The sequence below is a fragment of the Delphinapterus leucas genome, chromosome 11 (genome assembly GCF_059928025.1).
Source record: "Delphinapterus leucas isolate spDelLeu-1000000601 "Yukka" chromosome 11, BTC_Dleu_Yukka2, whole genome shotgun sequence".
Classification (NCBI taxonomy): Eukaryota; Metazoa; Chordata; class Mammalia; order Artiodactyla; family Monodontidae; genus Delphinapterus; species Delphinapterus leucas.
This window is the reverse complement of record NC_143139.1, coordinates 12,851,248-12,876,965: the sequence shown is the minus strand read 5'-3', so window position 1 is coordinate 12,876,965 and position 25,718 is coordinate 12,851,248. Positions and strand designations below refer to the sequence as shown.

General features: G+C 40.8%; 1 protein-coding gene and 1 non-coding gene across 5 annotated transcripts in view; both read right to left on the bottom strand.

Annotated features, from left to right (window-relative positions):
* DERA (deoxyribose-phosphate aldolase) overlaps positions 1-25,718 on the bottom strand; it is a 138,040-nt gene that overhangs the window by 91,182 nt on the left and 21,140 nt on the right. For all 4 annotated transcript variants that reach the window (XR_016394877.1, XR_002645153.3, XM_089920353.1 and 1 more), the window contains exons 2-3: positions 3,675-3,772; positions 2,400-2,547 (exon numbers count right to left, since the gene is read on the bottom strand). Coding sequence is in view for 2 of the 4 variants with exons in the window: in XM_089920353.1 (XP_089776479.1) it covers positions 2,400-2,547; positions 3,675-3,772 (246 nt within the window). In the remaining 2 variants the exon portion in view is untranslated. The remainder of the gene's footprint in view (positions 1-2,399; positions 2,548-3,674; positions 3,773-25,718) is intronic.
* Positions 419-522, bottom strand: LOC115802883 (U6 spliceosomal RNA). Its single transcript, XR_004023462.2, has one exon. It is a non-coding gene; the product is annotated as a U6 spliceosomal RNA (small nuclear RNA).

The window sequence follows — 25,718 nt, the reverse complement described above, 5'->3', positions numbered from 1 at the left end:
TCTTTTCATGTGCCTACTGGCCACCTGTATGTCTTCTTTGGAGAAATGTCTATTAAGGTCTTCTGCCCATTTTTCAATTGGGTTGTTTGTTTTTCTGTTGTTGAGTTATATGAGCTGTTTGTATATCTTGGAGATTAAGCCCTTGTCTGTTGCATCATTTGCAAATATTTTCTCTCATTCCATAGCTTGTCTTTTTGTTTTTGTTTTTGTTGTTGTTTTTGTTTCTATGGTTTCTTTTGCTGTGCAAAAGCCTGCAAGTTTGATCAGGTCCCATTTGTCTATTTTTGTTTTTATTTCTATTGCCTTGAGAGACTGCCCTAAGAAAACATTGGTACAATTTATGTCAGAGAATATTTTGCCTATGCTCTCTTCTAGGAGTTTTATGGTGCCATGTTCTATGTTTAACTCTTTTTTTAAAAAAAATATGCAATGCTTCACGAATTGGCGTGTCATCCTTGCACAGGGGCCATCCTAATCTCTGTATTGTTCCAATTTTAGTATACGTGCTGCCAAAGCAAGCACTGGAATAAAATACTTTTGATACATTGTTCTTGGAGGTTAACATAGTGCCATTTGTAAAAAAATTCCTAAATAGTAAACTTGGTGGCCTTGATCCAATGAAACTGTTTTATTTCATGCAGATAATAAAATCCAGGTTTTTACAGCATTCAAACAGGACAGCAGATGAAGAAAAATGTAAGTGAACCTTACAGGGTAGTACAGGCAGACCCTGGAGATAGTGCGGGTTCAGTTCCAGACCACCGCAATAAAGCGAATATCGCAATAAAGTGAGTCACGGGAATTTTTTGGTTTCCTAGTGCATATAAAAGTTACGTTTATACTATACTGTAGTCTATTAACTGTGAAATAGCATTATGTCTAAAACAAGTACATACCTTAATTCAAAAATATTTTATTGCTAAAAAATGCCGAAGAATTACAATGGTAACATCAAATATCACTGATCACAGATCACCATAACAAATATAACAATGATGAAAAAGTCTGAGGGGCTTCCCTGGGGGCACAGTGGTTGGGAGTCCGCCTGCCAATGCAGGGGACACGGGTTCGTGCCCCGGTCCGGGAAGATCCCACATGCCGCGGAGCGGCTAGGCCCGTGGGCCATGGCCACTGAGCCTGCGCGTCTGGAGCCTGTGCTCCGCAACGGGAGAGGCCACAACAGTGAGAGGCCCGCATACCGCAAAAAAAAAAAAAAAAGAGTCTGAAATACTGCAAGAATTATCAAAATGTGACAGAGACATGAAGTGAGCAAATGCAGTTGGAAAAACAGCGCCGATAAACCTGCTCAACGCAGGGCTGCCACAAACCTTCAATTTGTAAAACACATAGTATCTGCAAAGTGCAATAAAACAAGTTACACCTGTTTAGCAAAACGACATTTACCTAATTCTATTCCCTCTTTTGCAGAAAATAATAAAATCTGGATCTGAAGCCCTCATTTTGAGGAATAAGATCTTAAATTGAAAAATCAAATAGCCACCCTAAAACAATAACATAAGACTCATATAAAGCTGTTGCTTTTAAGTGGTATAAATGGTAGGTGTTTTACTGTCAACTCAAAAGAAAAATACTACTTTTCAAAAGCTGTAGGTTTGTTTAGGTCTATAAGTTATCTACAAACTATTTGGGATAAAATACCTGCATTGGGCCAATGCAGCATCTCTAGCTGCATTCATTATAGACAGGCACCTGGGAACCATGAAGGATCCCTTCATGGTTTAGATCTGATTCCTAAAACAAGTCCATTGAGTAACAACACACATTGTCCTGGAAATACCATTTCACCTTCCAGGTCTCAAGTTTCCTCACTTAGAAACAAGGGCATCGACTCTTAAAATCTCCTTCATTTCTAAAATGTTAAGGTTCTAAACTTACGGCAACTTTAGAAAGTCTTTTCTTTCATGTATACGAAGAGAGTGAGTATAACTTTTTTTCAAAAGATCTAACCTAATATACAAGCTTGCAATACATCCCATTTGTATTTTATTCTCAAAAGCATTTCATTTACTCACAGAAAATACTTTATGTATGAGGTGTGATTATTAAGTAATGAGACTGGCTTTTTCATATGTGGCTAGGGAATCAGAATCAGTATTTGAGAGTCACTAGATAGAAAACTTCCAAAACTGAAGAACTAGAAAGAAAAATAAACTCAATACTTGCAACTTTAATCCATGATGGGAAAGAACTGACCTAAAAATGAGACTGAGATTCTTCCTCTGCTGTTTCTCAGAGAAGAATCTCAATTATTTCTCTATGTACACAATTCTATCATGGATTTTATTGCTACCATCATTTTAACAGCTGAATCTTAAGTCCTCTTAGATTTAGTAACTGTTATTGTAAAAACGGTAAACAACAGACAGACCACACATTACCTTTATCGTGCATATTTAAAGCTTTTAAGAGATCTTCCCGGATTGGATACTTGGCTTTATAACAGAGCCTTTGAATGTTGGAAGATGTGTCATCGCCTGAAAGTGTAGTAAGATCTATAAAGGTAACAGCTTTCAGCAGCCAAGCAGCCTGGTTTGAAGAAAAGTTAAAAACAAGGTTTAAAAAAATAATTAATCTCCAACCCAGTTAGTTAGTAAAGAACCATTAGGCACATATGGGTGCTAAAATCTCTTGTCTATGCTGTTCTAAGGCATATGTTCTGATATATGCTCAAGAGTGACCAAAAAGATGAAGGTTACATAGAATAAAATAAAAGGAGAAAATAGCTTATAAATGTTTTTTCTCCCATAGGTAACCCAAATTGAAATCCCTAATAGATCAAGTCTCCCCACATGTGACTTTTCCATTTCATTCACAAGGAGCCTCAGAGGGCCACCCGCTAGGGGAGAACTTAGGAACAAGAGTTTCTATCGTACATTTTACCTCCAGCCTGGGGTCTGGAATGAGACACTGTAAAAAGAGTCTCCATCTTCTTTGTTTTTTGTTTTTTTTTCAATTTAATCCAATTATAATTTTTAAACAATATTCATGTTTCACAACTCATTCTGATGAATTCCTTTTACCTTTTCAATCAGATTATTTCTAAGGATGAGCAAAATGTGACCTGTCATCCTAAAGGATTCAATCACTTGTGAAATAAACTCTGAATTCCTTTTAGTCCTGAGATGCATACATAGCTCATCTTTTGTTGGTACACACTGAAGAATATGCTGACCACAAGTACTTTATGAAACATCATTTTTCGAATTTTGAAAAATGATTTAGGAAAATTAATTAGTATGGTAAACATGATGGTCAAAAAAGGTCAACTCATACCTCAGGGCCTCAACAGCGGACACACCAGGTTTAGGTGTTATGGGTTTAAAATTAAAATAGAAGCCAACCAAAGAAGGTATGTCTAAGAAACTGAATAAATACATTGACAAAATATGCCATTTAATTCACTCATGAATAAAGATGCCTCAAATTCATTTGTGGCTTTGCCACTCAAGAGTGATAAGATTTTTAACTTGTTTGGATAAATGTGTTATCTTTCTCCAACCCATCATCATCATATATGAATTATTAAAATAAGTCATGGACAGCTGCAATCTTTTAAGTTTAGATGCATCTTGAGCAAAATTCAATCTCGTGGCCTTGAGGGAAGAGACCAGGGCTATAAATACAGGGAGAGAATTCTCAAGAAGAACCCTTACTTGCCACTCCTTTTTCACGGGTCTGCGGGCCTGGATTTGTTCTGCACGCCTCAGAACTGCCGGTTGATTCACTTGTATTTTGGAGATCCAGCTAAGGTCTAAAGGCAAAAGAAGAACACTTTAAAAGTTTTATTAAACATATTCACCTGCTTTTACATGGTCCTTGAAAGGACAGATTTATCACTAAGTAGCAAAGCTCTTTTACGCCTTATATTTCTTTTTTGCTGAATTACAAATAAATAGCCTCGTTGAAGGAAGCCCAGCCATGAAAAGGCCTACTTCGTGTAAAATCAAGTACATTTGGAACTAGGAGAACCTGTACTGATTCATTACACAGATATGTCTAACAACGGAGGAAAATGTGCTACTCATGCCACGGGCCTCACCTCTGCCAGCAGAGACTTATTTGTGAGTGTCCAGTCCAGGAGAATGAATGGTTAATAAACACATAGGTGAATTAATATTGGGGGTTAAAGGAATCCTTGCTGATAAAATTAATAACTACTAGATGCTGATAGGATACAGCCCATTCTTTCCTCAAAGGAGAATTTTTCAAAGTGTATTAGAAATTAGTGCACTGGGGCTTCCCTGGTGGCGCAGTGGTTAAGAATCCACCTGTCAAGGCAGGGGACATGGGTTCGAACCCTGGTCCGGGAAGATCCCACATGCCGCGGAGCAACTAAGCCCATGCGCCACAACTACTGAGCCTGCGCTCTAGAGCCTGTGAGCCACAGCTACTGAAGCCCGTGCGCCTGGAGCCCGTGCTCCGCAACAAGAGTAGCCACCGTAATGAAAAGCCCGAACACAGCAACGAAGAGTAGTCCCCGCTCGCTGCAACTAGAGAAAGCCCGCGCATAACAACAGACCCAACTCAGCCAAAAATAAATAAATAAATAAGTTTATTTTTTTTAAAAAAAGAAATTAATGCACTGACATAACAAAAGTCAGAAGAGGGAAAAGAAAAAACAAGCTGTTCTAAATTCTGGGAAACATCTCTTTTCTTCTGTTTTGAAATGCTCTCTCCTACCTGTATTCCACCCTCCATCCTCTTCTGGTTGACTGTAATTTCTATTTTAAACCCAACCTAAATGTTAACTTTTGTGAAACCACTGCCTGCTCCCCAGATAGAACTAACATTTGGGTAGACCTCTACTACAGAGCTAGAACTAACATTTGGGTAGACCTCTACTACAGAGCTTGTATTTCATCAAGGAGTCGTAAAATTGTCTCTTGTACTTACGACAATGTGAGCCATGATCGTATCCGTCTTTGCGTGTCTAACACCAAACATAGTGTCTGGCGCATGTGCATTTCAACTTCACCCACAGACATTCTATAACAAAAGTGGCCTCCTCATAGTAAACTGGACACACACCCATTTATCTTCTATAACTAAACTCATTTCTGTATCTCTCTAGCAACCTCATGTTCCTGAAGAATCATCTTAAAAGAGCCTTAAAAGACTGCTGTGGGGGGCTTCCCTGGTGGCATAGTGATTAAGAATCCGCCTGCCAATGCACGGGACACGGGTTCGAGCCCTGGTCCAGGAAGATCCCACATGCCGCAGAGCAACTAAGGCCGTGCGCCACAACTACTGAGCCCGCGCTCTAGAGCCCGTAAGCCACAGCTACTGAAGACCGCCTGCCTAGAGCCCGTGCTCCGCAACAAGAGAAGCCACTGCAATGAGAAGCCCGCGCACCGCAGCAAAGACCCAATGCAGCCAAAAATAAATAAATAATTTATTTAAAAAAAGAAAAAAAAAACTGCTGTGGGAAAGGTGATTCATTAGGAAACATGTCACAATTACACAATTCTTTATAACGTGATGGAGAAAACTGCTGAATGCATACTGTACTATGTAATAACACATATCATAATAGTAATAAAGTATTTGCATCCACCTCAAAGATAAGACCACCAAGAAAACCAGTTTCTACAAAAGACATTCTCTCATTTTCATTCAATTCTTCTTATCAATATTAACGGTATAGAAATTCCAAATTAGAGTCTGAGTGATTCATAATGATATTCTTGTATCACTGAAGAATGGGAGTTCCCTGGTGGCCTAGTGGTTAGGATTCCCAGCTTTCACTGCCATGGCCCAGGTTCAATCCCTGGTCAAGGAACTGAGATCCCACAAGCTGCACAGTGTGGCCAAAAAAGAAAAAGAATTTTAAAAATTAAAAATAAATATCACTGAAGAAGGAACAAAGTTTGAGCGCTTTTTTTTCTGGTTAAATTATTCTGTTAGTCAAAATCTTGTAACAAAACAGATTTTTAATGTTTCAATCCATCTGCTCCTTGAAGACACTGTATGTTTTCCAGCTTGTCTGCTGACCCAGCTTCACAGAGGAAATGGGAGTCTACGGTCAGGGACATGAAATCTGCCTCTTCTTCTCCACCCAAAGACTGATTTGGGTCTAGGTAGAGCCCAAGAGAGTCAGACCAGGCAGACATGCTAGACTCATCCCAATTTATCTAAGACCTGTAACAAGCCCTCTCTACCCAAAGACTGGAGAGGCTTTTTTTTTAAAAAAAAACTACTAATAATGGGGCTTCCCTGGTGGCGCAGTGGTTGAGAGTCCGCCTGCCTATGCAGGGGACACGGGTTCGCGGCCTGGTCCGGGAAGATCCTACATGCCGCGGAGTGGCTGCCCCCGTGAGCCATGGCCGCTGAGCCTGCGCGTCCGGAACCTGTTGCTCCGCAACGGGAGAGGCCACAACAGTGAGAGGCCCGCGTACCGCAAAAAAACAAAAAAACAAACCACTACTAATAATGGTGATTAGGTTCCTGGTAAAGATTGTTTCCCTGCCAACTGTCAAAATTACTGAAGTAAGGAGTGGCGTGAAATACAAGTCTGACCGCCAAGCCACTGCTGACAGTGGCCAAAAGAGGGAAGCCTAGGCGGTAGGGCAAGGCTTTGAGGGGTGGTCCTTAATCAGTCACATGACACCTCCTAGAAACTCCCCTCCCCACCCCCAGGCCCTGCTGCAGGAGGGAGGTCTCAGGCCATCCCCGGACTCTTCACCATCGGGCTCCATCCTCCCTCAAGTGCCATTTTCTCCCTCTCCACCCCACCTAACCCTGAGGCACAGCCTTCCTAAACTCCTGGGAGCTCACTGACACATCACATCGTGTTCTGTCTCTGGACCTGTGTGTGCTGTTTGCTCCCTCCGCCTAGAATGCCCTCCGTTATCCTGACAATTCATTTGCCACCTTCTCTGTGAACCTTCCCTGAACTACACAGGTTGAGCTATTCCTTTGCTTCTTTGTGCTTCCATGCTTTCAATACTTACAGTCCATCTTTAGTGCCTTCTGAATGGCACTGATTTGTCCAGATGTTCGTATTCCCAACAGATTTTTAAAACTCCAAGCAAGGTACCTGACACACGGGTGGCATTCAAGAAATAAACTAAGGGTTCCCAAAGACCAGAAATGATCTGGGCGACGTCTTTCCAAATTGCTTCTTCTTATTTTTGTTTTTTTTTTACTGCTTACTTTTTCCCCCCAGCCTGGTTGAGGTATAGTTGACAAATAAAAATAGTAAATATTTAAGGTGTATGTCATGATAAATGTACACACTGTGAAATAATCACCACAGTGTAGCTAATTAACATTATCTATTGCTTCACACATTTTCTGTATCCTTTTTTCTTTTTGTTTTTTATGTATGCTGAGAACATTTAATATCTACTCTCTTAGCAAATTTAAAGTATACAACAGAGCACTGTTAACTATAGTCACACTGCTATACAAAAGATCTCCAGGAACTCCTCATCTTGTATAATGAAACTCTGTACCCCAATTGCTTCTAATTAAAGGCTTTTGGATCTCCACAAGAGAAGCTGGGACAGAGACAGGAATGTAATACCTGAGGACATTCCCCTTAAAAACTAATTTTTAGTACAACTCCTCACCAAAGGTTAGAACCCACAAGGCCTGCTCTCACACGTTTCAGACACCACTTGACAGAGAGGTCCCTGCAAACCATCTCTGGGAGAATGTAACAGGATTACTTCTCCCACAGTATCACGGCTAAAAATATCTTTAGTGGTCATAAAATCATCCAGCCCCATAGTTAATCCAGCCACAGAATTTGCCTCTGTGATCTCCCATGGTAATGAATTATATAAGTGACTATCCCATTTTATTAGCACTTAATTTGCTACTCCTTAATTTCATCAAATAACCCTTGTTCTCCTCTTATGGGGTCTGGGGAAAAGAAAGGACTGACTGGCCTTTGTTATGTCCTTCACCATTTTTAATATTTTATTCGAGTACCCTTTAGCGTCTTTTTTTCCAGGAGAAGTGATTCTAAGGCACACAATCTCATCAGGATCATAGAAGCTTCTCTTATGGGGCCAGGAGGGGTTTCGAGTACACGGGCCTTTGGGGAGAACAGACGCGAAGCCACAATTGGAAGGTGATGATACTCCTTTCCGAAAACTCTCCCGACAAGAAAACCCCAGTGTTCCTCTTAGTATGCCATTTTGGCGGCTTTCAGGCCCTCCTTTCAGTTATAAATTTGTTCTCAAATACTCCTCTCACAATTTTTTATTATTCTTATTTTTCCTATTTAAGTCTCAGTGGGGACAGAGATCATTTTCCCTGCAAATGTACTTCATAGCCTTTCCATCACTTCCATTTGTCTGCAGGGACATTCCTGTACTTCTGTACAATATTCCTAAAACGTGTAATACCAATGACAACTCCACGAAAGGAGGTTTATGTTGTATTTTGATTTCACCTTTGTTCTCAAAGGAGAAAAATCAATTGTGATAATTCATTAGAGACTTGCCCAAATTTGGAAAAGAAAAACTAAACTTCCTGTGTTTTTACTTCTCATTCTTTCTGGGTTTTTACATTTAATTGTACCATCCAAATTTCTGCCTTAGTGTTGTCTCCAGTCATTTCTTCATATGCACTTGTGCGGTACATTTTTTTTTATTAATTTCTATTGGAGTATGGTTGCTTTACAAAGTTGTGTTAGCCTCCACTGCACAACACAATGAATCAGCCATACACACACAGATATCGACCTCCCTTTTGGACTTCCCTCCCATTTAGGTTACCACAGTGCATGAGGTAGAGTTCCCTGTGCTATACAGTACGTTCCCATCAGTTGTCTATTTTATACATAGTATCAATAATGTATATGTGTCAATCCCAGTCTCCCAATTCCTCCCACCCCACCCCTTTCTTGTGCAGTACATTTTTAATCCCAGAGTCTATTACTGAGAACCCCTTCCTACTGTAGGCACCCAGATGTCTATTATTTCTGTGTTGTTTATTTTCAGTTCTAATTTGCAACTTCCCAGGAATCAGTTACAAGTGCCTAGCACAGAAATAGGTGCTCAATAAACCCCTTGCATCACAGGAAATTTATCTTTTACCTCAGACACTGAAACTGGTGAAGTATCAACTTCATCATGTCTAGTCTTTCAAACTTAGCCCTGGTTATCTTTGTTTAAAAAAAAAAAAAAAGGAGCCCTGAAGGTCAATATATGCCCGATCCAGCCAAGCTAAGAAGATATTCAATTTACATAAGTGAGGAGACTCAGCCTTGCCCAGGTCCTAAGCCATAAAGATACAAGACAGAGACTGTGCTGGGAGCCTCATCCTTTCCAGCAGGTGGGGTCTGGAATCAGTCTTCTTCCCAAGGTCTAGTCTAGCATCCAGTAAACCCTGGGTGAGCCCTCCAGGCATCCATGTCCCCACTGGGCATTAGCCAACTCTTCTAACATTCTACTGTGTAAGCGCAGTCCCTAGAATCCAGACGGACAGTCCAGAAACTAAAACAGCAGCAACCTAGCAGCATATATGGCCACAGCCCGCAAAGCCCTGCTACTATGGTATCTCGCCACAGCAACTCTGCTCCTAAATCTCTAAGTCCCGACCCACATACATTCGCCAGCCAGACCATTCTTCAGGTAACCAACCCAAGTCCATGTGAGTGAGTTTACTACACCCTCTGAAATACTTCCGTTAGACCGCTGGCACCAAGCTGAAGGCCAACTTGATCTGCCGATTGGTTTCCTCTGCACCAGTCTTGTCTATCCTCTGCTTACACTCCTCTTCCATCAGGCGGTCTTGCATCCCCAGCTACACGGGTTATGCCACTCTCTCAGAATACCTCATCAGAGCGGAAGGTAGTTCGGGTTCACGTGACAAGGTGTGTGCATGCCTGCACCGGGCTTTGCACAGCAGTGTCACATCAGGATTTTAAAGCTTCCTCACTTTCTTTTTTTTTAACATCTTTATTGGGGTATAGTTGCTTTACAATGGTGTGTTAGTTTCTGCTTTATAACAAAGTGAATCAGTTATACATACACATATGTTCCCATACCTCTTCCCTCTTGCGTCTCCCTCCCTCCCACTCTCCCTATCCCACCCCTCCAGGCTGTCACAAAGCACCGAGCTGATCTCCCTGTGCCATGCGGCTGCTTCCCACTAGCTATCTACCTTACTACGTTTGTTAGTGTGTGTATGTCCATGACTCTCTCTCGCCCTGTCAAAGCTCACCCTTCCTCCTCCCCATATCCTCAAGTCCGTTCTCCCCTCACTTTCTTTTTATCCTTCATCCCTCCTTGAGACATCAGCCATTTCTCAACTATTGCTGCTCTTTGGTAACCAGCTGCCTACTTCTGTCAATCATGCTCCTCGATTTATTAGCTACTGTCAGCGGTGACTCTGGACAATGAAAGGAGAACCCAACCGTTTACTGTGGCACCTAAAACACTGTTTGGTCCAGTCCTCAGTTGGCTATTTCAGCTCCACTTGTTCCCAGGATGCCCATAACCACTTGGTTATCAGCCTCAAAAGCTTAGCAGCAGTTGGTGGCTGCAGTTACGCAGCTAGACGAGCATAAATCCTTGGTGGAACAAAGTGCCCACGTGCAAGTCCTACAACCTCTCCACTTAGCGTTTCCTCAGTACAGGCACTGTGCTAAACGGTGTGAGGAACGCAGTGGCAGTAAATAGGTTGTTCCTCTCCTGAAAAAGCTTGGGGAGGAAAGGAAGTGAATAATACAAAATGTAAGCCCACACATGAGAGCAAAAAGCAATGCTTTCAACCAGCGGCTCCCAACTGATCCCACAGGTTCCATCAGTTAGGAATCTTTCAGTTGAAAAATGATGAAAACTGACTTTGTTGACTGAAACAGAAAGGGAAGGATATTACGAACTCAGATAATGGAGAAGAGAAGAACAAGATCAGAAAACAGACAGGAACCAAAGAGAGCCAAAAGCTGGAAGAATAATGCCAGCGTTTAAGAGCAACAGTCTGGCCAAGATGCCACCAGCAGCTGCTGCCGGACACCACCGCCATCTTGAACTCACTCGGGGCCCCAAGTCCATATAAACACATCCGGTACTTGACCCATGCGTGACTGTGGGGCCCGGTAGGAGAGGAAAGATCTACTCCTTCCTCTGTAGTAGACCCAACCGAGTCTACATACTAGGAGATCTCCCAACAATAAGAGGATGTGAGTTGGTTGTTGAAGAGCAGAAAAGGATAAATGTCTATGACAATGATCAATAAGTTCGGGACATGCTAGATGGGAAAGCTTCTCTTGGAGATGCAGAAGGTACAGTAGCTTATTATAACTCTACGAGAAAGCCCACATTTAAGAAACCTCTGGAATTTTCTTTAATCCAGCACTTCTCAAACTTGACCACTAAATGTTTTTTCCCTATAACATACTTACCACACTGGCTGGACAATAAGGCAAGTTCAGATGAAGGGTAGGTTAGAGTAGGCTCATCCAGTTGGCCAGAAAAAAACCCTTCCTGGATAAGCGGAGATTTGAAATTGGCCCTGAAGTATGGCCCTCAACCATGGCATTTTTGGTTGTCACAGCTTCGGGTGGGAAACTGCCACTTGCATCTAGTGAGCAGAGGCCAAAAGTGCTGGTAAACTTCCTACAATGCACAGGACTGATGGTACCGCCTTCCACAATAAAGAATTATCTGAGCCCAAGTGTCAATAATGCCAAGGTTGAGAAACCCTGCCCGAGTGATGGGCAGGCTTCACGAAAAATATAGAGGAAGTACAAGAGGTTTGTGGGTAACAGGAATACCAGGAACAAATGCAGGTTGGCTCTATCTGATTGACAGTGGCTTACCTGTAAAGCTCCTTAAGTACCAGGCTAAGGAGTCTAGATCTGTGCTAGCCCATCAGTAGCCACTGGCCACATGCAACTCTTCAAGAACTTGAAATGTGGATCATCAAAATTGAGATGTGCTTTACGTACAAAATACACAGCAGATTTCAAAGATTTAGTACAAAAAAGGCATGTAAAGTATCATTTTAGCTATGTTTTGATACTACATACTGAATTGAAATAATATGTGGGACACATTTGGTTAAATAAAGTGTTATTAAAATTATGTTCACCTGTTTCTACTTTTTACAACATGCATACTAGAAGATTTTTGATTACTTTGTGTTGCACATTATATTTCTATTAGACAGCACTGCTCTAGACTTTATCCTAAAACTGATCAGAGCCACTGAAAATTTCCAAACTGGGCTGTAACAGAATTAAAGAAGTATTTACTAAAAATTAATCAGCATACAGTATATGTCCCATAGAAATGCTTACACGAGTATGCAAGTGCAAATATGAAAAGGTATTTATGGTAGTATTATTGCAAATGACACCAAGATCTATGATCAGCTCAATGAAACACAGCAAATCCATAATACAGAATATGATCCAGCCATTAAAAAGAATGAGGTAGATCAGTAAGTACTGTCACGGAAAACTGATTATGATTCATTACTAAGTGAAAATAAGTAACCTGCACAGCAGTGATTTTTTAAATTAAAAATGTTTAAAAAAAACCAAAAGTACAAAACATATATCTGTTGGTATATGTGCAAAAAAATAATAGAATGTATACCAAGTTGACAAAAGTGTTTCTCTTCAGAGGTAGAATTACATTAAGATTTCTACTTTCATTTACATAATACTTTAAACTTTTTACAAAGAGCATGCATTACCTTATGGAGCAGTAAAAACAAAATATACTTAACTCTTTGGAATTAAGAGGCACTGCCAAGTAGCAGTGTGCAGGACAGGTGGAAAGGGAGGGAGACGAGTAGGTAGACCAGTAAGACGGCAGCTGCTGTAGCCCAGGCATCAGCATGTGTAGTGTCTCCCTGGGGCATTTCACCCCACCAAACCTTTCACGACCAATCCTTAGCCACAGAGATCTTCCACAAGGCCAGCCTGACACAACGGCACAGTGCCAGGCAGAAATGACAATACCAGATGCCACTGTTACTGCTCCCATAGAAAAGATCACCAAAACCTTAGCACCATGGGCCACCAGACAGAAGCTGATTATTACATGAATCCTATATGATACCAAACATCACACCTGGGCAAGACGGGCCCACACTCTAGAGAGCCTGCTCTGCTCTGGCCCTGCCATAGCAGTGCCCTTCCCCGTAGGTAAGGAGTCTGTGGCGCCAAGAGTACAGACTTTCCCCAAGATCACATTCCCCTTCTGGTCCAGGCTCAAGGTGCACAGGACCCCAGCATTTCCAGGCTAAATGGCTCTAGGCCTACTTACAGAGTCTACGGGGGTCTCCATCCCAGAGTCAACAGCTTATACATAAGATAAGAGACAGACAAGGGACTTTCTTCATGGGAAGCTTGCTAAATGCAATTCTGGCTATGAATTACATTTATTCATTCAACTAACATCAAAGGAGTACCCACGATGGTGCCAGCACTGATGTAGGCTCTGCGGATTCAGCAGCGGATGAACAAACAAACCCTTACTCTCACAGAGCTTTTTCTAATGAGAAGAGACAGATAAACATATACATACATATTGGTCCTCACTAAGGGAACCACATCATCCTAGTTCACCCAGGACATGTCCAGTGTACACCCCCTGTCCCATCTGGTTTAGCATTTGTCCCGTATATTTTGTTTTTTAACAAACCTTAAAACAAACTAGCATGGGTTTGGTAGACTCCAGCTTCTACCACCATCACCAGTAAAAGTGTGTGAGAGACAAGAGCAGTGAAGAGATCTCAGTTGGACATGTGGGTCACTCTGTAGAGGCCAAAACTTCACTCTTTTCCCCACCCTTCTTCCAGCCATTACAAAACTAACACTACCAGCATTCTGGACATACGTTGATGAGGACAGGTACTTGCAATGCTGGCGGCGCCCTCCAGTCTTGGATGGTGGTGGGAGAAATATGCATGATGTTGTGCCTCTGAACATACCAGCTGCTTGGGCCCTGGCCTGAGCCCAAGCCTGCAAGAGACACAGACGCACCATGCCAGCAGTCAGCAGGGCATGAGAAGTAAGAGAACCTGTAGGTTAGGTGACCACGGCATATGTGTAGGGGACCTCTAGATTCCTGAAGGACAGCAAACTGAAAGCATTGCTTTTATCATTTTTATATTCTGTAAGCCTGAAAGTATGTATTTGGGGTTAGGTTTTTTTATTTTGGAAAAAAAAAAATCTATCAGCAACAATGAACTCAGAAAAGTATGTTTAGGGAATTCCCTGGCAGTCCAGTGGCTAGGACTCCACGTTTTCACTGCCGAGTGCCCGAGTTCAATCCCTGGTCAGGGAGCTAAGATCCCTCAAGCGTGGTGCAGCCAAAAAAAAAAAAAAGTTTAATGAAAAATTAAATTCTGGATTTCCATTTCTTGGAAAAGTATGATCTATAATTTACACAAAATGTTTTTGAACATCTATCATAGGCCAGCATATCTCTACAAGACCCAAATCTGCTAAATAACATTCACATTTACTTAAAAAATTAGCAGTTAAGAAGCCTGTGCTTAAAGATGGCAATTTAACAGAAGCCTCAGAAGATACAGTTACATAAAACTCTGAAGCATGACTTTTCATTGAGATAAAATGAGTACTCTAAATAGTGCCTGTTTTCACAACCAAAATTCTACTGTATGTACAAGAAGAAAAGCAGTAGTTATTAATTTGTTGGCTCCAGAAGCAGAAGAATTTCACAAACAACTAAACAATATAAGTTTTATATAAGTCATGGGTGCTTTAAAGAGAAAAATGAGTTAAATTAATTCAAATACTGGCTTATTTTTAAAAACCTAACATTAAATCAAAGAAAAAAATTTCAGAAATCTATTCGTTGAAGGTTAAACACCTGACATTATTGTGACTGCCAATGTAAATTCAGTTAAAGAGGTTAGCACTGAACAAATAATTACTTGATTTTGCAGAGATGACACAGATGCAAATTTTGTTGGAGTATAGCATCACAATAAAAACAATGTTCTTATTAAGAAACCCAGGGAGCAGAAATACACTTGAATCTGGTTGTGACAGACACCTAACTTATAATTTCATCCAAATAAGCTTCCATAGTCTAACAATCAAAACACAAGCTATAGCTGTCAAATTTTAAATATTTTATATATACACAGAATAAGTGAACTACCTGATCTTTGTGAGAAAGCTGATGTTCAATTAAAAATAAATACTTCTTCCTGGCAGTGTGCACTATCTCTTTGCTGGTTATCATCAGTTGATTATTAGGAACATTTGACTGTTTGAAGAGGAAGAACCATTTTGTCAATCAGCCTAAGCTGACATACACAACTCTTGAACTATTTTATAAATGAGACCTTTAAATGTTGGCTTTACTTTTTTTTTTCAATATCAGTTGAAAAATCTTTTTTTAAAAAAACTTATTAAATAAATAAAACACCCAAAGCCTCCAGCTTTTGAAACTTAGTGAACTACCACTATTGTTGACAACTGTTTGTAAATATTGCAAACAGGAAGACACTGAAATTTATCCCTCTACAAATGAGAGGACTTGGACAAATTAAATGAGATTTCAACTAGCGGTACAAGTTGAATTTTAAAATTCTAAAATTGTACTTTGGAATATCTCGACTTAGCTGTTTTGCTTACCATCTATCCCTATGTAACAAACCACCACAAAATGTCATGCCGAGAAACAGCAAGCCTTTTATTATTTACCCGGATTCTGTTGGTTGACTGGGGCTCAGCTGGGCAGTTCTACTGCTCTCACTTGACATCTCGTGTGGCGGCCCCAGATGATGATGAGATGGCTGCACTCACATGTCCGGTGCCTCAGAGGAGCGGCAGGAGACTGGGCTCTGCCGGGACACCTCCGTGTCGGTCCGAACGTCCCCCTCTCCACGTGTCATTTCCAACAGGGCAGCTGAACTTCTCACAGAGCAGCTGAGGGCTCCCCAATCATACAGCAGCTATTATCATTTCTGTCACCTTCTGTAGTTAGAGTGAGTCTCGGGTGAGCCCGAATCAGTGCAGCAGGGGACGACACAAAGACATCAATCCCGGAGACCTGGTCCATCTTTGGAGACTGGCTACTCTAAGCTCCTATTTTAAACTGCATACATTTACTTTCTGTACTGTAAAGAACTTAAGGGTTCTACACCTAATTCCAATGTGGGGAGAAGGGGTTTCCCACACTACCACAATGCTCCAGACACCAGCTGGATGTCCTACAATTCAAGTCAGTTCTGACACTATCTACCCAGAGATATTATCATCAGATTCCCCAGGTTAAGGGCTCAGCCCCACAAGACTGCCCCACCCCCTACCTCCCCCCCACTTTAGACCTAGATGCAAGTCCAGGTTACCACCTGTGTTTCTGACCTACCACTGGAGGTTCCAACAACCCCCTCCGTGGATTCGATTAATTTGCTAGACCAGTTCACAGGAATACTAGATTATCAGTTTATTATAAAAGGATATAACTGAAACAACTACATGAAAGAGATGCAAAGGGAAAGGCGGGGGAAAGGGCAAAGAGCTTCCAAGTCCTCTCTAAGAGAATGACTCCCTGAATACCACATGTTCACCAAGCCATAAGTTCTCCAAACCCTAACCCTTTTGGGGTTTTATGGAGGCTTCATTACACAGGCATGATTGATTACATCACTAGCCATGATATGCGATTGAACTCAACCTCCAGCCCCTCTCCCTAACCCACAGGTCAGTTAAGGGGTGGCAGAGAAAGTTCCAACAACCTCATCAGTGGCTGGTTCTCTAGGCAACCAGGCCCCACGCTTAGGTAAGGCCCAAAAACCACATCGTTGCCATAACCAGACACCTTTATAGCTCTCATCATAGGAAATCTGAAGGGTTTAGGAGCTCTGTGCCGAGGAAGGATGAACACTAAATATATATTTCTTACTGTAAATCACAATGTCACAGAAACGAAACTGAGAGGGCCTGTGACATTACAGTATATAGACTTAACAAAACCTTCAAAAGAATCATAAACTGAGACAGCTTATTTGACAAGTTTTGTCTTATAAAAATATATATTATTTTGCCTCAGAATGGAGCAAAGTACATTAACGGTGAAACTACCTGTGCTGAAATATTTACACATTTCAATACAAAAACCCATGAGAATTGAGAATACTCTCCATTTACAGAATGTGTTCTGTTTACCAAGTACCTTCAGCATTTGTAAATATTTTGTCAATTAAAAATATTATGTTCCACAAAGAAAAATCAATTGAAGGTGTCAAGGCTTTCAAAGTTAAGAAATATAAAATGAAAGTTTGAAAAAATTGAACATTTTAATACTTTAAGAAACTGAAAAAAACTATTCTTCAAAAAACTACCAATGGCATATCAGAGATGATACAGCTAAGAAACTAATTAAAGCTGAGTAATAATTCAACTTACGTTATTTTATAATGCTGAAAAATTAATAGGAATACATTTTTTATTTTGATGCACGTGAATATATTTTCCTTTAGGATGAATTTTTTACAAGTTTTTGAATAGTTATTTTCTCTTGAATAGAAGGCCCACCAAAAAATAAAAACAATTTGTTAATCAATAAATATTTTTCAATTATACCATTTTAAGTATTTATAGTGCCCCTTTTCACGATCAGAAGTATTTAGTTTGAATGCTAGGTCACCCCTATCAAAATCCAACTCAGGCCTTGTTTTGTGCCTCATGATATGATATAAAATGAAATAAACAGCACCACTTATGCAGTACTCTTATCAGAACTGTTAATCTGAATCTAATCAAGTTTTAGATATGTGATGGTTAATTTTATGTGTCAACTTGACTGGGCTGCAAGGTGCCCAGATATGTGGTTAAACATTATTTCTGGACGTGTCTTGTGAGGGTGTTTATGGATGGGCTCGACACTTAAAGACTGAGTAATGCATATTGCCCTCCCCAAGGTGGGTGGGCTCATCCAATCTATTGAAAACCTGAATAGAATAAAAGGCTGATTAACAAAGAATTCTCTTTCTCTACCTGACTGTCTTTGAGTTGAGACATCAGTATTCCCCTAGCTCTGGACTTGGACTTGGACTGGAAGTACACCATAAGCTCTCCTGGGTCTCCAGCTTGCCAACTGCAGGTACTGGACCTCTCAGCCTCTAAAATCACAAGAGCCAATCCTTATATTAAATCAATCAATCAATATCTCTCTCTCTCTCTCTATATATATATATATATGTATATATATGTGTGTGTGTGTATGTATGTATGTATATAACTATCTATCTATCGATCTATATATCTATCCATTTATCTATTATTGGTTCTTTTTTTCTAGAGAAGCCAGACTAACACAAGATATAACTTCCAAATTAAAGAAAATACATTAGATAGAGAAATAAGTTAAGCGACATCATGAGGAAATAATCAGATACATCTAGAAGTTGGGGCAATCTACAGGTCAGGTAACCCGGTATCATCGAACTCATGGCAGTTAAAAAAAAAGGGGGTGTTCCAGATTAAGGGAGACAAATACAACAATTGAATATAATGCACGGTCCTTCTTTGGATCCTCGCTTGAACAAACCAGCTATAAAATACCCTAAGGGGACAACCAAGGAAATTTAAATGTGTACTTGGTATTACAGGATATCAAGGAATTATTTTAAATTTGGTTATTGTCTGGACTTCCCTGGTGGTGCAGTGATTAAGAATCCGCCTGCCAATGCAGGGGACACAGGTTCAATCCCTTGTCTGGGAAGATCCCACATGCCACAGAGCAACTAAGCCCGTGCGCCACAACTACCGAGCTTGCACTCTAGAGCCCGCGAGCCACAACTACTGAAGCCCACGTGCCTAGAGCCCGCACTCCACAACAAGAGAAGCCACCGCAGTGAGAAGCCCGGGCACCGCAACAAAGGGTAGCCCCCGCTCGCCTCAACGAGAGAAAGCCCGCATGCAGCAACGAAAACCCAACGTAGCCAAAAATAAAAATAAATAAATAATGAGTAAATTTTTAAAAAATCTTGTTATTGTCACAATGGTATTATGGTATTGCAAGAAAATACCTTTATTTCTTAAAGATGCAAAAACTATAAATGAAATGTCACGATGTCTGTACTTTTAATTTAAAATGTTTCAGAAAAAAAACTGCCAAAGTACACAGCAAATTATTAGCAGCTCTTAAGTCTAGGTGATTGGTATATATGGGTGTTCTTTATATTAGACCTTCTACTTTTTGGAATGTTTGAAATCTTAAAAAAAAAAAAACTATATACAAAAACAAGCTAAATAAATAACACAATGAATAAGGGAAACCAATATAGTCAGCCTCCAAAATCACCCTCTGTGATTCTTATCTCCTGATATTCACGCTCCTTCCACAATGAATAGGACTGACCTGTGTGACCAATAAGATACTGTAGAAATATAAGTGTGTGACTTCCAACAATTGGTAATAAAACGCATTGAGGCTTTTGCCTTACTATCTAGGATCTAGGAGAAGTCAGAGGCCATGTCATAAGGACACTCGAGCAGCCCTAAGGAGAGGTCCACGTGGCCAAGAACTGAGGGCTTTCACCAGTTACCAACACTAACTGCAAACACTGGAGGGAGACGCTTTGGAAGTGGAACCCCAGGTCCAGTCAAACCTGCAGGTGGCTGCAGCCTGGGCTGATAACTCGACTGCAACCTCATGAGAGACCCCACGCCAGAACCACACAGCTAAACCACTCCCAAATTTCTGACCCACAGAAACTGTGTGACATGATAAATGTTTATTGTTGTTTCAGGTCATTAAGTTTTGCAGTAATTTACTTTATAGCAATAAATAACATACAGAAACCAATATGAAAAGCTTGTAATAGCAAACTGCTTCACAAGTACAAAGTGGCAGACTAAGAACTATTTTTTTCCTTCTCAAACTTTAAAATGTAAATATTTGACATTCCACTAATACAAATGTGTAAATCAAATTACACTGAAACTCACTTATATAGGTATCTAAAAACTAAACAATACATTTATGACTAGAACACTTTACTGTACATATTATGCCCTGCTAGCTCTGCAAGTTTGTGCCCTCCCTCTACCCTGATTCATATGTTGAAACCTAATTCCCAAAGTAATTGTATTTGGAGGTTGAGGCCCCTAGGAGGTGAACAGGTCATGAGGATGGAGCCCTCATGAATGGGATTACTGCCCTTATAAAAAAGGCCCCAGGGCTTCCCTGGTGGCGCAGTGGTTGAGAGTCCGCCTGCCGATGCAGGGGACACGGGTTCGTGCCCCGGTCCGGGAAGATCCCACATGCTGTGGAGTGGCTGGGCCCGTGAGCCATGGCCGCTGAGCCTGCGCGTCCGCAGCCTGTGCTCCGCAACGGGAGAGGCCACAACAGTGAGAGGCCCGCGTACCGGGGAAAAAAAAAACACTTTGATAAAAAAGGCCCCAGAGAGATCCCCTACCCCTTTCCCTTGTCAGGTTACAGTGAAAACACAGCCACCAACGAGGAAGCTGGTCCTCATCAAACATCGAATCTGCCGGCACCTTGACCTTGGACTTCCCAGCCTCCAGAACTGTGAGAAATAAGTTCCTGTTTCTTATAAGCTGCACATTCTATGATATTTCTGCTATAGCAGCCTGAATAGACTAAGACATACCTCAATTAAATGTTTTTTAAAACTACAGTGAAACTCTATAGGTTAAAATAGCATAGCAATGGGTGCCCCTGTTTTTAAATCCACCTCAATTTATTTACAAAGCTAACAAATTTTTCACTTTTCAAAATACCCTTAGCTTGATGTCCATCAGCTGTTTTTCTAAGCTCTCCTGCAAAGAGTTCTGTTAGCACTGAAAATATTATTTGCCATTATAAAACTGGTGTCAACCAATGACCGACCTCCCTGGGGAACAAACAGCTGCTATTTCCCTTGTACTCTTTCCTGCTATTGTTTAAACATGTTGAAATCTATGAAAAAAGCAGTACTTTTTACTCTGTTGGCATTTTTCTTAAACTCTTAGGGGAAGCATTATCAAAAGGTTTTTCAGAAACTGCGTATTTCTCCAGGTTTCCAGCAGGAAGCATTTCATTAACTAGTTCAAAGAACTGTTAACCTGCCAGGTTGGGACTGTATAGTTTTCCTCAGCAGTCCACTTATCAAAGCTGTTTGAGAAATGTCCTCTTGGCGGTTAAAATATCCAAGAGTTCCCACCCATTTCGTTTTTAATTTACTAGAGTTCCAAGTGAGTTTACTGTAAAACTTTTAACAGCACGGTGGTAACACGACTGAACCCACAGGCCATCTACTGAGGCCTTGTACTAGGCTGCCACGTTAGGAGCTTCAGAGGAGCACGAGGGGCACCAGCTCTGGATACACAGCACTGCCCTGGAAGAAAGGGATTCCAGATTCTGGTTCTGTGATATGGGCATTATTGGATTTGGAGTTGGAAAACCACGGACAACTGTTTATGGAGCACTGACTGTGCTGGGCACTTTTACAATGTTTTTATAGTACAGCTGGTGTGATGATATAGGTCTTCGCTGATTAACTTACCCACCAGGTTAGAAAGCCATCATTGCCAAGGAGGAAAGAACCAGCCAGCTTGGTGTGACAGTCATCATTCAATGGATCTGGGCAGGAGTGGTAAACAGAGGACATGACGGTACAGAAAAGGGCAGGACACTGGGTTCTGGCTCCAACTCCGTCACTACACTCCATCACTATGAGAAGGCTAGGCCGGCCAAGGAAGCTTTCAACAGTCCTACTTGCCCTGATAGATGAGCAGAAACTAACTGCAAGTCAAGGAGAGGGAAGACATTTCAAATGGGTATAATATGAATAAAGACCAATATAGGAATGGTGATGGTCTGTTCACAGAACCATAACAATGACCAAAAGTTGTGTCTGGGAATAAAGATATGGTGGCATAGATAAGGTGGTAGCAGGTCACAGAGAATCTTGAAATTCAGACAGAGGACCCCACATGTGAAATACTGGAGAACTCCTGTTAATTGATTTGATCAGTTGGTATGTAAGATAGAATGGAAAGGGGGGAAAACTTCGGCCCAGTTGCTGCCAATTCTGTATAACAAACATTTACTTTTTTCAAAACCTGGGAGGAAAAAAATAAGTTAGTTTAAAACAGTTGAAAGAAACAGTTAAAAGGAAAAAAAAAAACAGGGCCAAATGGGTAGGTTCTTTTGCCTTTGATATCAAATTACAATGTCAAATACAGAGGTAAATAAAATGGGGATATTAGAACACATATGCATTCTCTAAAGCAGACAGAGAACACCTGAAAACAGGTCATCGGGAAAATAAACAGGAATCTGAATTCAAGTCAGCTATAAACAGATTTAGTAAGTCCTATCACACCAGGTGCCAAAATTAGTTAGATAACTTGCAACCAAGAGATGTGAAAATAAGAGTAGAAATGAGGACCTTAAGCCTTCTTCTGCCTTTTTAATGAGTAAACAAGGGGCACGGTGCTATGGAAGTTTAAGAGAAAGTGAGGGTTTGCTGCTGGGGGAACTAAAAAAAAAGTCATGTTGGAAGAACTGCACCAACAGCTATGAAGAGGTAGAGATGGAGGTGGCGGGTAGCTGAGGAGGCAAAAAGCAGCATTGGAAGCAAGACTCTAAGGCGGAAGAACTCAAATTTAGTTCAGGAAAAATCCAACATTTTTTTCTTTTCTGAAGAATCAAGCACATATCAGAGAGAAACAGAAACAAAGCCTGAAAGATGAAGATTGGTAGATTGAGACAATTATATCTAACTCAACAGAAAACCGGGAGACATTTCAAAGTTTTAAACCTGGGAAGTGTCATTATAATCTGCCCTAGGATTCTAAAGGCAAATTCAAAAGTTCTTGCAAACCATTAGTTTGCCATCTGAATACTTAGGTACAAGTAACAGCTAATCTAAATTTCAGCATCTACTTAAAACTACTCTAATTGGTCATATTACCACTACAAAAAACAAACAAACCTCAAGTGACATCTAGAAGACAAAGTCAGCAAGCAACTTAAGACAAATTAACAAGAAAACTTATGACTAATGTAAACATTCAACTCTTCACAAAGTCCAACTTCTCACACCCAATGTGGTAAGTTTAGATCCTGACTCCTAAGCAAAAATTTCATTTAGAACCTCACTGCCTTTATTTACATATCTGAAGAAGACATGGTATTAATTAGTTAATATTACTAACCACCAAAAGAGGGATTCCCTTCAATCTACAAATCACCTTTGGTATTACATCCCTGGTGCCATTTTTCTGATTATATAGACGGTTGTCACAAATTGACAACTTACTTGCTCCCCTTTCCCAAGTAATACTGATATATCTACTCAAATTTATAAGCCTTCTGCCTAGAATACTATTCCCTCATTCTCACCTGGCAAGCTCCTTTCTCATCCTTCAGATATCAGTTTAATCATTCCCTATGAAGCTTTCCCTGACACCCCATATACATCAGGTGCCCCTAATCACGTGCTCTCTCAACACCCTGTACTACTTCTGCAGTCAAGATTATCATAGAGAAAACAGAAGGAACAGTGAAAGTTGAAAGCCAGAGCTACCACCAGCTCCCTTCCCTTCCTCTACCCTCAGAACACTAGCAGTGTAGCTTCTGTTCCCCCAGGCAGAAGACTGGAGGATTCAACTCTGCAGAAACGGACCAGGCCAAGAAGAAAGACCCAACGTTAATCAACAGCTGGGAGTCTTTCAATGAAATGCCCCAGCAGGACCATCCTATAGTTGAGAAGCCCCACTCATGCCCAAAAAGCATCTAATGAGCTTTTTACTGATACAAAAATTGGAGGAATTTTCCAAGGACAACACTCATTTCTCACATCAATTATAAGTAGTGGGGTGGAGAGGCCCCCAAGACCACCCTCAGGTTTGATAATTTACTAAAAGGACTTCTGGAACTCATTGAAAGCTAAAAAGCTGTCAATATTATACTCACAGTTATGGTTTATTACAGCAAAAGAATATGGATTAAAATCAGCCAAGGAAGAGACATACGAGGCAGAGTCCAGGAGAGTTCCAAACACAGAGATTCCAGCTGTCCCCTCTCAGTGGAATAACGAACAGCTTTAACTCCTCTTGGCAGCAATGCACGGTAATATGCAGAGTACTGCCAACAAAGGAAGCTCACCTGGGTCTCGGCATCCAGAGTTCTTATGAGGGTTTGGTCACAAAGACATGGTTACCGGTCCCCTGATACCCATGACCCAAAGCATTCACCATGAACCACACTGTTAGGTCATCTGGTGTGGCCCAAAACCACTCCTATCAGGCAGGACATTTCAAGGACTTAGAGATTACCTCCCAAAGCCAAAGGCAAAAACTAGAACTCTCTTTAGATAAGACTAAATTCTCTATAGTAATTCTCTAAGTTCCATCCCGTTACAGGCAGACCTCAGAGATCCTGCAGGTGCAGTTCCCGACCACTGCAATAAAGTGAATATCGCGATAAAGTCATACAATTTTTTGGTTTCCCAGTGTATATAAAAGTTATGCTTATACTGTACTGTAATCTATTAAGCGTGCAATAGCATTATTTCTAAAAAAAGATGTATATGTCTTAATTAAAAAATAATTATTGCTAAAAAACGCTAACCATCATCTGAGCCTTTGGTGAATCGTAATCTTTTTTGCTGGTGAAGGGTCCTGCCATGAAGCTGATGGCTGCTGACTGATCAGGGTCGTGGTTGCTGAAGGTTGCAGTGGCTGTGGGAATTTCTTAAAATAAGACCACAATGAAGTCTGCCGCATCAGTTGACTCTTCCTTTCACCAACGATTTCCCTGTAGCATGCAACGTTGTTTGACAGCATTTTACCCACAAAAGAACTTCTTTCAAAATTGGACTCCATCTTCTTAAACCCTGCCGTGCCTTTATCAACTAAGCTTATGTAATATTCTAGATCTTCTGTTGTCATTTCAAGACTCTTCACAGTATATTCACCAGGAGTGGATTCCATCTCAAGAAACCACTGTCTTCGCTCATCCATAAGAAGCAACTCCTCATTCGTTCAAGTATTATCATGAGACTGCAGCAATTCAGTCACATCTTCAGGCTCCACTTCTAATTCTAGTTCTCTTGCTATTTCCACCACATCTGCAGTTACTTCGCCCCCGTGAAGTCTCAGACCCCTCAAAGTCATCCATGGGGGTTGGAATCATCTTCTTCCAAACTCCTGTTTATGTTGATATTTTGACCTCTTCCCATGAATCATGAATGTTCTTAGTGACACCTAGAATGGTGAATACTTTCCAGAAGGTTTTCAATTTACTTTGCCCAGATCCATCATAGGAATCACATGGCAGCCTTACAAAATGTGTTTCTTGAATAATAAGAATTGAAAATCAAAATTACTCCTTAATCCATGTGCTGCAGGATGGATGTTGTTGTCAGCAGGCATGAAAACAACATTAATCTCATTGTACGCCTCCATCAGAGCTCTTGGGTGACCAGGTGCATTGTCAATGAGCAGTAATATTTTGAAAGGAATATTTTCTTCTTCTGAGCAGTAGGTCTCACTGTGGATTTAAAATAGTCAGTAAACCGTATTATAAACAGATGTGCTGTCATCCAGGCTTTGTAGTTTCATTTATAGAGCACAGGCAGAGTAGATTTTGCATAATTCTCAGGATTTCAGAATGGTAAATGAGCACTGGCTTCAAACTAAAGTCACCAGCTGCATTAGCTCCTAACAAGAGAGTTAATTAGCCTGCCCTTTGAAGCTCTGAAGCCAGGCACTGACTTTTCCTCTCTAGTTATGG